General features: G+C 41.3%; 2 protein-coding genes across 3 annotated transcripts; both read left to right on the top strand.

Annotated features, from left to right (window-relative positions):
- Positions 1-2,819: 2,819 nt before the first annotated feature.
- Positions 2,820-7,712, top strand: lrit1a (leucine-rich repeat, immunoglobulin-like and transmembrane domains 1a). The gene is made up of 4 exons (XM_034898825.1): positions 2,820-3,226; positions 3,696-4,156; positions 4,933-5,238; positions 5,587-7,712. Exons 1-4 carry the CDS (start codon positions 3,105-3,107, stop codon positions 6,651-6,653), a joined length of 1,956 nt encoding a protein of 651 aa, XP_034754716.1. The 5' UTR covers positions 2,820-3,104; the 3' UTR covers positions 6,654-7,712.
- A 736-nt stretch (positions 7,713-8,448) lies between these two features.
- Positions 8,449-12,822, top strand: lrit2 (leucine-rich repeat, immunoglobulin-like and transmembrane domains 2). 2 transcript variants are annotated; one of them, XM_034898903.1, is made up of 4 exons: positions 8,449-8,707; positions 8,958-9,748; positions 10,723-11,471; positions 11,740-12,822. In XM_034898903.1, the coding sequence occupies exons 1-4, from the start codon at positions 8,598-8,600 to the stop codon at positions 11,764-11,766; spliced, it is 1,677 nt and encodes a 558-aa protein (XP_034754794.1). In that variant the 5' UTR covers positions 8,449-8,597; the 3' UTR covers positions 11,767-12,822. The 2 variants fall into 2 exon arrangements, with proteins under 2 accessions (XP_034754794.1, XP_034754793.1); XM_034898902.1 differs by having other exon boundaries at positions 10,723-12,822.
- The last annotated feature ends 501 nt before the right edge of the window (positions 12,823-13,323 follow it).

Genomic DNA, 13,323 nt, shown 5'->3' with positions numbered 1-13,323 from the left:
TACATGTGAATAAGTGTAAAGAAAGTGGAAGTGCAAAGTATTAGACTAAACGATTTATCATTTCCAGATGCATTTCATCTTATGCACAGTTTATGTTCAAATTAAATGTATGTGATGTATTTTAATTCATTAACCCTGCTCATTTGCTGGTTGATGACACGTGATTATTGTGACACTCCAGATGATCAATGTGAGTACTGGTGATCTGATCCTTTGTCCCATGGCAGGACTTTTGAAGTGTGGATGTGTAACTTGACAATCAGTGTTTGTTTTGTGGATTTTTTTAGTAGGGAATGCAACTTTTGATAAGCGCACTGACCTCAACAGATTAACCCTTGTGTTGTCATCCCGGGTCAAAAACTGAAAAAAATGATCAATAACCCTCATTTATATGGAATTATACCTAATATTTGAGTTAAAAAAGCAGAAATTATGAGTTATTTTGACTGATATTTAAGATTAGAGGTACGTGCAGATGAGTTTAGTAGGCAATGAAAGTGATTTTGTGATTTTGAAGTGGAATTGTATTTGCAAAGAGCGTTGTATGGAATCCAATCCATTTTTTTGTGTTAATTTGGTTAAGATGAAACCCATATTTCGGATATAGACTTTTTTTTAAAGGGGTCAAATTTGACCCGAGGACAACAGGAGGGTTAAACAAATGTGACATTCGTCTGAAATAATAGACAAACCCAAGTGCACTTTTGAATCTGCAGTCACAGCATGTGTCAACAAAAGGTCTTTTAGGGAAAGGGAATGGAAATATGTGGCATACAATAAAAAAACTGTATTCCAATTCAGCTTTAGCGGTAGATGACATGAAATCCAGTCATTTTCCCTGCCTTCAATAGATCATGGTCTTGCTTTAGTTGCTAAATAATTTGCAGCTTTTCATACCATAGGGATAGAAGGGATGCACACCTGCCATTGTGTGGCTAAAGTCTTTCTCAATTTCAGGATTATAAAATCAGAAAATTGGTAAATATAGTAGGTGTAAATGAGTGAAAACTACAAAATCATATTGAAATACAAATGATCAAGATCCAAAAAGGTACAGTATACACATATATTCAAAGATTAATTAATTTTAAATAAGATTTTATTTAGACACTGTCTATCCTACTAAAAACAAATGGCTTCCAACAGAACATGAGTTTAAGTGTGCAGTAGTATCATTTCTGCATGCTCCTTGCTTTTTCCCTCTCCACATTTCCCATCTTAAAAAATGATCTCACGAAAACACTTCAATGCTCTGACAAATTGATACCCTATCCAGATAAAGATGACACAAAGAGTTCATAAAATAGCATTTGGATGTTTTTGATTATTTTTTCTGCTGAATGTGTGCCCTAAAGCAACCTAAAGTTTCAACTGACAACTCTTGCTTCATTTTAGCTCAGTAATGACATTGTATGGTACAGAAAACACTCGTAACTCCTTTTTATTCTAATGCTACTTTACAATATCTGTTCTTATGTTACTTTTTGCACACTACAAGTACACTGTTCCTTAAATAAAGTCTAGTCTTCTAGTTCACCCAGTGCAAAAAGGGCAACTTTATTGGATTCGGTAAATGAGATATACTATTTGCAATGCAATATTAAATGCTTTTCATTCATTTATCAACATGAGGAAACATGATTGCTCAACATGTTTAGAGCCTCAGTACAGACCTCCACGGCTGTGAAGCCATGCACTGGAGTGACCTGTGACTCAAAGGGATTTCATTACAAAAGGTTACTGTGTGCCCTAAATCTAAAACAAATGGCAAATACTTAGAAATACTTTAACGTACCTGTATGTGGTAACCTTCCTTATCTCTATCGGTCTGTCATTATCAGTATACATAATTTATTAATCTTGTTTAAACTTGTTGTGAACTAAAACCTTTGGCATGGCTCTGTGGTTAAATTCTTTGGTTATTGCCGCCAATTTGTTAAAACACTTTTAAGTCCTGTGTTCCACCATCACTTCAGTCCAGAGTCAGCACACTTTGCAGTGCCAGCCAAGTGTAACACTGAACTTCAAGTGTGATTAAATACAAAGGGGGACACAAGGAACACGTGACAAACAACACATGGATTTACATTAATTGCAAAAGAAAAGCTTTACAGTTGGAAGTATTTTCCTCAAGTAGTAATGGACTCCAAATGGGTTACTCAGGTGAAACCTAAAGACCAATGTGAGTCACTTTCATTCAGACTGATTAAACATACACGTCTTTTTTCATTATTCTGACCAATTGTGTTTGTTTAGAAAATACTAAATACTTTGTTCCCTTTAGATGGATAGTTTACATGTTCAATTTATGTGCAGGTACATACTGTAGTTGTGATGAAGTAGGGAATTGCCGAAAAGGGTAAAAAACAACCTTTAAGGATATGTATTTTTTTTCTGTGATAACAGACATTTTGCAGTGAAATGACTTAATTCACTGTTAGAAGTTTTTTTGTCAGTGCTTCAGCCCCACCAGCAGGGTCATTTCATTGTCTCTTATTTTGCATGAAAAAGGGATTTGTCTATTACTGTTTAGTTTAAGTCAAAGTCATTGTATCTGCTTTCCAACTACAGTGATATTAGTTGTTTTGTGATAAAAATATAAAAGTTCTTCAAATAAAATAAGGATGGCACATTCTTTTTTTATTTTTAAGTGAGGAGCTGTTGAGTGCAAAAGCCCCGAGGTTGGAGCCACAAGCTCTAGGGGCCACCTTGTGGTATAACATGTGCTGTCCACTTACAGATTAACTGTCACGACAGAGCTCAAATGAACAAGCCATATTTGAGGGAAAGAAAAATCCAAACATCAGTGGATTATGACCATTTCGGAAGTGTTTCTCTGTGATAATAAATAGGGACGTCTCTGCGCAGCCTATCGGATTCCGGGATGCAATACGCATCCAAATGAAAAGATCGCCAGTCCTTTCGCTAATCCTTGACTATCCTTTTTATCTCGGGACTCATATCAGTCGGATCACTATGGGACAGCGAAGCGGTGGGACAACGCCATGCGGATGATATTCCTGTAAATTAGAGGAAAAAGCAAGTCTGTTTAACTTAAACTGGGCGCATGTAGGCAAGCTGCGTATGCGTAAAACTGGGCCAAAATGTTCCTCGTCCTGCTCATGGGGCTCTACGTGGCCACAGGTGAACTTCTTTCCACAGTGAGCTCGTGCCCGTCGCAGTGCAGCTGTTTTTACCACAACCTGAGTGATGGATCAAAGGCCAGGTAAGCAAGATGTTCAAAACTAAGATGATTTCATATCAATAACACACTAATGTGCTCTGATTTGTGCGCACAGACGCATCTTTTCAGACGGAGTCCTCAAATGAGGACAGCATAAGTAAACACGTGTAGAAAAGATAATTTAGGGAGTGCATGTCGGTCCAATTTTATTTAATGCAGGATTATCCCTCAAAGGCACTTTCAACCTCCTCATGTATGCTTTTTATGTGAGTTAGGGTAGATTGGGAAATCTGTATTTTTTTTCCTGAATTATTAGCCACACCAATGGTGCTTGTCAATTTACCACATATTTTTTGCATCTCCTTCAAAACGTTATTTCATCTTGGACATTAATGCTAATTTATAATTGCAATTTTATTTTTCATTTGCTTTGTGAAAAAAACCCTAACATGCGTAGTTTGTGAAGGACAATTTGGAGGTAAAACACATTCACCTATGATCTCCCTTTTAGGAGCGTGATTTGCAATGATCCCGAGATATCTCTTGTGCCTGTCGGGTTTCCTGTTGACACGTCCAAGCTGCGGATTGAGAAGACAGCCATGCAGCGGATACCAAGCGAAGCCTTCAACTACCTCTCCAGTTTGGAATTCCTGTGGTTGTCTTTCAACACGCTGTCCGCTTTGAGCCCGGACAGTTTCCGAGGACTGATTAACTTGGAAGAACTTCGTCTGGACGGGAATGCCCTCACCGCCTTTCCCTGGGAATGTCTCATGGATGTGCCCAGTCTCAGACTTCTTGATTTGCACAACAACCAGCTCACCTCGCTGCCAGCGGAGTCCACCACTTACATCAAGAACCTCACCTACCTGGATCTGTCCAGCAACAGCCTGCTGACCCTGCCGGCAGAGGTACTGTCCACCTGGCTGGCGGCGAAACCAATGCAAGGGCCAGAGAGCTCCAAAATGATACTTGGTAAGGACTTTAACCAAACCTTAACTCGTGATGTATGTTTGGCTCAATTGAAAATACCAAAAGCGCGTTGTTAAACTCTGTGCGTCAAGGGAAAGTGTGTTAATGCATTTTTCTCAAAGCAACAGTGGCGGGAGAAACAGTTGCTAAGCAACACATCATTTAATATATAGTAGAAAAGCCTTTGTGCTTTGGAAAACCAAAGACCAAACAGTTTGTTTTAATGCACCCTATTTAGCCTTTGCAGACCGTATCTAAATACAAAGGCTTTACAGTGTACTATCTAAGAAGCCATAATTGCAGACTAATACTGTACATTTATAAACATTTATAATATCTATCTATCTATCTATCTATCTATCTATCTATCTATCTATCTATCTATCTATCTATCTGTGAAATAAAAAGTTAATTTGACCCTTGCTTATCTTCTGTGTTTAAGCCATTCTCATACTCAGAACAGAGGACAGCTGTTCTGAGGTCAGCTCTAAGGGCTGATGCTTTTGTCACGGACAGGAGGGTGAAATGGCAGCTAAATCTGACCTTGAACACTGGACCATCATCGTCATCATCATCATCGTCATCATCAACATCACCATCATCATCATCATCATCATCAACATCATCATCATCATCTTCATTGCCATGGTCATGATGTAGTTTATGAATTAAATGTTAATCCTCTTACAGGATTAACATCCACACCAGCCATCTGCAGGCTGGTCTATCACTTTGCACACAGCTGGACGCTCATCTTACTCCTGTACCCTCACCCTCAGGTCTCCATGACAACCCTTGGGTGTGTGACTGTCGGCTCTATGACCTGATCCAGTTCCAGAAGTCTCCGACTCTTTCAGTGGCATTCATTGACACAAGGCTCCGGTGTTCAGCTCCGGAGAGTGTGTCAGGCGTCTTGTTCAGTGATGCAGAGCTGCGCCGCTGTCAGCTCCCACGTATCCACACAGCTGTGGCACGAGTCCGGAGCGCTGTTGGCAACAATGTGCTGCTCCGCTGTGGGACCATCGGAGTCCCAATCCCAGACTTGACATGGCGCAAGGCGGATGGGCGACTCTTTAATGGGACAGGTGAGTCAGCAGGTCTTTGAATGTCAGGGTCTTTCTCTGTGTTGTGTCTGGGATAAGATGCTTTACTCTGCTCTGTGTGCTGCTGTTAATAAACAGAAAGCTACCAGTGGATAGCGTCAGGTTTTAAGTCTGACTGACAGCTATTTGCTACAACAGTGAACTATGCAATACTGCTGATGATCATTGCAAAATTGTATAATTATCTGCTTGGCATCAATAAAGTATATTTCTCAGATGCCACATATTTTCCTTTTGTAACCATTGTTTAACGTCCATGTTCTCCTCTCTCTCTCTCTCTCTCTCTCTCTCTCTCTCTCTTTCTCTCTCTCTCTCTCTCTGCTGCCATAGTCCAGCAGGAAACCTCAAAGGAGGGAATCACCTGGTCCATCCTCAGTGTCCCAGCTGTGTCCTATCGGGATTCAGGGAAATACATTTGCAAGGCCACTAACTATGCGGGGAACGCTGAAGCTGTCATTTCTCTTGTTGTCTCTAACTCTCAAAAACCAGAAGGGAACCAAACCAGCAATGACAAGAAAGCCAAAGTCAAGAAACCCAACCCAATGGGGAAAGCTGCCTACCAGGAGAAACTGGTGGCCAGATATGTGGTTCCAACTTCCACCCCTTCATCTCTGCCTGCCCTAGATCCAGGCCTACCTCCTGGTCTTGGTCCTGATCCTGGACTAGCCAGTTACAGTCTGGCTGACAGAGCCACCCCTGGGCCTGCCACCTCCTCCAATGCAGATGCACTGTTGGATCTGGAGAAGACTAATCTAAGCAACCTGGCGGCCAATACGTCATCGCTGCAGCAGGACCCAGACAGGGTGGTCCGCTCTGTAAAGGTGGTGGGGGACACAGACAATACAATTTATTTAAACTGGAGAGCCCCTAAGGCCAAGAACACAACCGCATTTAGTGTGCTGTATGCTGTTTTTGGAGAGAGGGACATGAGGAAGATCAATGTTGGGGCAGGGCAGAACCGTGTATCCATTGATGGGCTGGTGCCCAGGACCAAGTACATTGCCTGTGTGTGTGTGAGGGGCCTGATCCCCAAGAAGGAGCAGTGTGTCATATTTTCCACTGATGAAGCAGCCAGTGCCACCGGGACCCAGAGGCTGATTAATGTGATTGTGATCACAGTGGCCTGTATCATAGCTGTCCCGCTCACTGTCATCGTGTGCTGTGGGGCTCTGAAGAGACGCATTCAGAAGTACTGGGGAAAGAAATCCAAGGACATCCAAGATTCATATGTGACCTTTGAAACACTGTCGCCTGGCACGAAGGCCAAAGGGCTCGAGGGCGAGTATTTGAACAGACTGAACCCAGAGGAATCCAACAGGCTACTGTCAGCCCGCTCCAGCCTGGACTCTGAGGCCACAGCTAAGATAGAGGGACAGCCTAACGAGTACTTCTGCTGACGTCATGCTCCAGCTCCGGCTTCTGCTCCACGCCATCTTCCTCGCTCTCACCCACATTCACATCCACATCCACATTCACGTACCAGTCCGACCCCAAACACCCACTCACATCCTCATCCCCATCCCCAACCCCAACCCCACCCCCATCTCCATCCACATCCCTATCCTCATCACTGTCCGTTCTCTCACCCTCAGCAACATCCTGACGTCAGTCCCCCTCCCACGCGCTCCCATACGCCCGCACCATGGGATTCCCCCCCCACTGTCCCTCCTCGCTGGATCATGGCACCAACTCCACCGCCACAAAAATCCAGTTTCTATCAAAGGACTTTTGCACGCTGCACTATAATGGAAATATCAGTTTAGTAGAATATTTAACATTTTAATTCCCAAATATTTGTAGAATATCTCATGTTTCTTAACAGATAGAGTGAAACTCACTTCACTGTCGTACATCTATCCATGCATTAATAGTAAGACAACATTTAAACACACTCATTTAAAAAATATTTTTATCACCAAGTCTGGAAGAGATAACATGTCAAATGCTGAAAGAGCACAGAAGTCATTATAAACTATATGTGATCTCACTTGCATGTCCCAGCAAAGAAACCTCTGCGACCTGATCAGATTCAAAGGAAACTCAACGGGCAATACTCCATTGTTTATATCCAATATGCATTTGTATGATTTGTATATATACTTTATGGATGTTGTACACTTACATATACAGTTAAGTCTGTGCCTCTGTATATATCTGTCATATGTTCTCAGAGAAGATATACACATAGGCATGGTTCAACACTCTGGTGTATGGAGAAAAGCTGGAGCTGGAGAGAAGTACAGAAAGGACTGAACTATGACACAATGTAAATAGAGTGGAAATGATGCAAAATGACGGTTGACGATTTCTATTCCAAGCATTGAGACACATACTGAAATATCTTTATGTCCCTGTTTTGTACCACCTAGAGGCATCAGTAGACCCATTAAATGTAGATCTATTTATTCCAATATTATTTGAAAACAGTTGAATAAACTTTTATATATACATATCCAGTTAGCAGTACTGTGTGTTCTTATATGTGTACTTTCAATTCACCATGTTGATCAATTGTGGGTTTCCATTCAGGAACTTGAAAAGAGTAACACAGATTATACCCTTTTTATACTCTCAGTGTGGCTGGTTTGATAGTATCTGATTACATTTATTTACAGGAATAAATTCAGGATTAGCCAACTCAGTGTCTGTCTCAGGTGGTCTAAGACTTAAGGGTAAGTCACTGTTTTAAAAACGTTTGCAAGTTATAATGGCTTTAATAATGTTAATACATAATTTACTAATGCTTTATAAATCAGTTATAAGCAATGATTACAACATTTGGGTTTTCCAGATTTTCCAGCATGACAATTTTCTTTTTAGCTCTTCAATGCATTGGTAAGACCCTCAATCAGTTATTTTATGGAAACAAACATGCACGGAATCCATACCAAAAAATGATTTATTAACAATGTCTTAACTTGTATAGCTACAGACTTGATAAATGATAAGAGAGTAAAACACATAACTACGTATTAATGTATTGCAAAACTTTAATAACTGCTTTATCGCCAAATAGGAATAGGCTAACAGTCAAAGGGATTGTTCACAAACTGGTAACCAAAAAACTTTCTTCTTGTTAAGGGCATCTATAAGCCTTAGTAAATGATTGGTTAAGTTACACACATTCACAAAGGTTGACTAATCAGAAAGTGGTACCAACTTAAACAATTTTAGACCTTCTGACACTGCCCAGAGTTAATCATGTCTCTACCCAGAATTAGAAGCCACTTGTTCACTACGCGGTGCGTCAGGGATTAAGTTTAATAGGCTTCTCTCGTCTGACGCACTCGACATGTCTTAAACACGAATGTAACCCGGAATTTTAGGACTTTTCGCGGACTATGGACATAATTTGTTACCTGCTAGTTATAGCTTTTCTCAACATCCAGGCGTATGAAACGTTTTCTCAATGTTTAAGCGGGTGCAGCTGTGTAGAAGACCGTCATGGAAGGTAAGACCTGATTTCATGCTGTTCGAGCTTCACCAAGGCAGAGCTATTTTTAATCTGTGTCAGTGGTTGACGGTACATTAAGACGTATGTGAAAAGTGCATTGTAGATAAAAGTTAAAAAAAAGAAAAAGGCTTGGGGCTAGATTGAAGCCAGTAATATCTTTAACTTGTGGTCCTAGTATATTGTTTTCATAAAGCATCAGGCTGCACAGTAACCAAATGTTCATTTTAACTCTTCCCTATAATCATAGGTCACTCATATGTATGGAGGAGAACGCGTTCGGGGCCATACCAGACAATCTTCCAGATGATATGACCAAAATACGAATAGAAAAATCTCACTTCACTGAAATACCCAGAGGGGCATTCTCAAACACGCCCGCTCTGGAGAACTTGTGGTTGAACTTTAATGATATCACAGTGATAAACTCAAAGGGTCTGGAGGGTTTGGGGAACTTAACCGAGCTCCGTTTGCAAGGTAACAAGCTCCGTTCAGTACCATGGACAGCGTTCGAGGACGCGCCGGCCCTCAAGATCCTGGACCTGAAGCACAACCAGCTGGACGTCCTGCCGGAGCATGCGTTAAAGTTTTTGCCGGGTCTGACTTACTTAGACTTGTCCTTCAATCGGCTTACGGTCATATCGAAGGACGTCTTCATAAACTGGCCTCTCTACCAAAAACTACAGAGCACGGAGGAGCGAGACGCGACCGCTTTAGGGCCGAACGTCGTCCTGGCGCTCCACGACAACGCGTGGCTCTGCGACTGCCGCCTGAAGGGCTTCGTGGAATTCATCAGGTCCCTGCGCCCCCCGATTATACTGATGAACTCGTACTTGACTTGCTCAGGGCCGGACTTTAAGGCGGGCAAGTTCTTTCATGAGGTAGAGCTGCAGGCGTGCGTAAAGCCCATCGTCACCACCCCTTTCTCCAACCTCAGCCTGCCTCAGGGCGCAAACGTCACCCTGCGCTGCCTCGCCAAGGCCAGGCCAGACCCCGCGGTGTGGTGGACATATGGCCTGAAGATAATCAGAGGATTTCATGGTAAGAGTGTGATATCCAGGATATCTCATCCAAACGCCTAGCACGAGTCAAATCTTGTGGTAAATTAGATACTTAAATGTATTTTAATCGCAGACCTATAACCCCTCCTCAAGAAGAGGAGGCCTAAATCTGGATATTGGACCTTCGCGAAATAATCACCACTGATTCTGTCAATCTGCACAACACCATCAGTGTTGACTAAGAGTGTTGGAGCTTATAGTGCTACTATGTAACTAAGCTGACTTAACCTTTAGCGTTAACCTGCTTACTGCAGATCATGACTTGAAGTAATCATAAACAAATCTATAGCAACCAGGCTGCTGTGTCCTGCTGCTATACCACCACGCCATCTATCTCATCATTTTGGATGGAAACCAGAGGTGGAGCAGCTGGCACTAAGTAAGAGTAAAAACAAGTAGGCGTAAAAATAATTTTGTACAAATTTGTACAAAAGTAAAAAATGCCATCAAACCAATGAATAAAACCTTACAATAATAAGCTATAAAGGGTTTATACAATGTAGCGACTGGCTTTATAAGATAAGCGATAGATAACCCTTTATTGTCATTTCACAGTGACCCAAACAACAAAATTCAGTGAGCTGAGCCACTGCGATCGCCACAATACTGGTTAATACATTATTTCTTAATGTTTATAGATCTGTTCTAGGCCAATGCTTTTATTATCCTATTTTATAATACTATTATCCCAAAAAATAACATATTACAATGTCCTTATACTCTACACTTTACTGACATATCCCCCAAACATGAAAAAATAGCCAACTGACATTTTCTAGTTTTAACTTCTCAATTGTGCGTATTTCCTTTTTTTATTTGTCTTATTTTATAAAGTGATTATCTTTAGGTACTGGACTGTGGGTCAGGAAAAATACTTTTTTCACAAACTAACTTTTATTGTCTAAGCTTGCATGTCTTTTCAAATAATATTGGACATCCCTGTTCACCTCTTAGAGTCTCAGGAAAGAGTGGGCGAAGACACCATCAGATCCCTCCTGGTGATCCCATTCCTTCATGCAGCTGACCGTGGTGTCTACACCTGCACTGCCGTCAACTTCATTGGAAACTCCTCTGTCAGCATCCTCCTGGATGTCCAGTCTCCTGAAGGCTCACAGCCATTGCTCCTCCCTGGTAACCCAACTCCACCACCTGCTGCCAGTAGTGAAAACGTCTACATTGACATCCGCATCGCCAAACAGACAGTGCGTGGTATCACCATTGAGTGGTACGCCGCCTTGGACCGTCCAGCTGAAACGTGGTTCACAATCCACTTTGGCTACGTAGGTAATAATAAGAAAGAAATGGTCTACATCGGCCCTGGGATTCACTCTTACTCCGTCTCTGATCTGATGCCTGCTACTAAATATGAAATCTGTGTGACCCTTAAGAACCAGATACCACGTCCTGGCCAGTGCATTGTGTTTGTAACAGGAAGTGACATTACTGAGATGGAACAAAGGGAGAAGCTGATTCATATAGTGGTGATAGTTTTAGCCATGGTGCTTGCTGTGCCTATAGGTATGTTTGCCTGCACCACTGACACTAAGTTTGCCTGCCTGGCGGGTATCATGGAGTCCTGGAAGAACCGGCAGAGGGAAGGAAGCTCCCCCCAGGTTGAGCGGGAGAGGCAGGGCACCTTCGACAGCCTGCAGGCCGCCAGCGACGAGGGGCTAGTTAATAAAGATTCCAGCAAAGACAGGAAGGTGAGGAGGAGGTCAGAGGACAGACAACATAATGGCAATGCCAACCACAGCAGACAAACAGCTGAGCTATATTAAATTATTTGTGAAAACATGAAACTGACCTTATAATAGACCAATCTCTCATCTTGTTTTTGTTCTTTTTGTAAAATATAATAGAACAATGTATCTGCTGTGTGATACTAACTTTATTACTTCTATAAGTACAATATTCAGAAGAATCACCATGTTGTCTGCCTTGGTTTTAATCTCATCTCTTCCTCTGTTCTAGGCCGGGGAGTTTGATGCAAAGATGTGAATGATGACCATTATGTCAAGAGTGTAATTCAAGGATTTCTACCACTGTTTGCTGTTTATTTTCCTGTTGGAAATATGACATGTTCGTCTTGTTATCATATGTTTAAATGTCAATTACCACTCATTTTAAACTGCTGCTATATTTGAAGCCGTTGTAATTCATTTAAAGGAACATGTCGACTTATTGAGACTTTAGCTTATTAGCCCCAGAGTTATATAAGTTCATACGTACACTTCTCATCTCCGTGCGTGTCATAACTCTGTCCGACGCACCCACCGATAGCCTAGCTCAGCACAGATCCTGGAGGTAACCGGCTCCAATTAGCCTCCTGCTCCTAATAAGAGACAAATAACGGCAAAAGTTTCCTATTTAATTGTTGTGATTTTCTGTGGAGAATAGTTCCCAGTATGTATACGGGTAGAAGATGACTGTGTCTCATGTGACCTTGTCATTTCTACACGCTGTGACTATACAAATCACAACATGTAAATATGAAAATGTTGCAGTTATTTTGTCACTTACTGGGGGAAGTAGGCTAAATGTTACCTCCAGAATCAGTGCTGAGCTAGGCTAGCGGTGGGTGCGTCAGACAGTTACGCCAAGCAACGGAGATGAGAAGGGTATGTGTGAACTTATGTAACTCTGGGGGACACGGTGAATGAGCTAAAGTCTCAATAAGTCGGCATGTGCCTTTAAATCGAGGAGTGCTCAAAATTGCTTCTGATGAGTATGTTTTTTACCAAGTCTTTCAGTAGTAAGTACATACTTTAGCTCTAGGTCATCCTTTGTTAGCAATTTAATGTTGTTTTATATATTTATCTATTTATCAGACTAATTTATTTTCGGCTCAACATTGTCAATTCAGCTGACATATTTGTACGGCAACGTAATACTGGATCTGGAACAAGAAAATATCTTAAATTACTAATAACTTACTTACTAATATGTGTTGTTATTTTATTGCTCTTTGAAAGCGCAAGAAGACCTTTATCATCTATCAGTGGATTTGGGTAAAAAGACAACATAAAATCTGTCATTACAGCTTTTCATTTAAAATGGATTTGTACATTTGCGTGTGTGTGTGTGTGTGTGTGTGTGTGTGTGTGTGTGTGTGTGTGTGTGTGTGTGTGACATTTGGATTTGGCATTTTTCTTTTGAAGCAGCATTATGAGTCACAAAATGTCAAACTGTCTTTTACGTAGTTCATAGTAAAAAGGTTACACTATGATTGTCTTAGAATTAAACATTTAAATAGTTAATATTTAAACTGTGCATTTTATGTGAATCTTTTTTTCAGTTTGAACATGGGGGACAAAAGCCACAGTTTTTGTTACCAAAATGCATTAAAAACTTTATTTTAAAGCTTGAATGAGGCTCAGCATTTCATGTATCACATGGAACAGCGACGTCTCTGATTGGTGGAACTCGCTGTTACCATGGAAATGTTTACTGCACCCCTGAACCTGGCATGGCTGGATCGAGCTTCGACCATTGAAGTTTGTGATTGTTTCTGCACAGTCTTGTAGCCTACCTTTGCCTTATTGCCATTTTCAAAAG

Source organism: Etheostoma cragini, chromosome 17 (assembly GCF_013103735.1).
Source record: "Etheostoma cragini isolate CJK2018 chromosome 17, CSU_Ecrag_1.0, whole genome shotgun sequence".
In the NCBI taxonomy this organism is placed as follows: Eukaryota; Metazoa; Chordata; class Actinopteri; order Perciformes; family Percidae; genus Etheostoma; species Etheostoma cragini.
Note: the sequence above shows the minus strand (reverse complement) of the source record. Positions and strands in the feature narration are given on the sequence as shown.

What these genes read in the sequence shown, in the direction of transcription:
- lrit1a (XM_034898825.1), top strand. Translation starts at nt 3,105, where the DNA reads ATGTTCCTCGTCCTGCTCATGGGGCTCTACGTGGCCACAGGTGAACTT. An exon ending in AGTGATGGATCAAAGGCCAG is followed by an intron (nt 3,227 to 3,695) that starts GTAAGCAAGATG and finishes TCTCCCTTTTAG; the next exon opens with GAGCGTGATTTGCAATGATC. An exon ending in GAGCTCCAAAATGATACTTG is followed by an intron (nt 4,157 to 4,932) that starts GTAAGGACTTTA and finishes CCTCACCCTCAG; the next exon opens with GTCTCCATGACAACCCTTGG.
- lrit2 (XM_034898902.1), top strand. Translation starts at nt 8,598, where the DNA reads ATGGACATAATTTGTTACCTGCTAGTTATAGCTTTTCTCAACATCCAG. An exon ending in GTAGAAGACCGTCATGGAAG is followed by an intron (nt 8,708 to 8,957) that starts GTAAGACCTGAT and finishes CTATAATCATAG; the next exon opens with GTCACTCATATGTATGGAGG. An exon ending in GATAATCAGAGGATTTCATG is followed by an intron (nt 9,749 to 10,722) that starts GTAAGAGTGTGA and finishes TTCACCTCTTAG; the next exon opens with AGTCTCAGGAAAGAGTGGGC.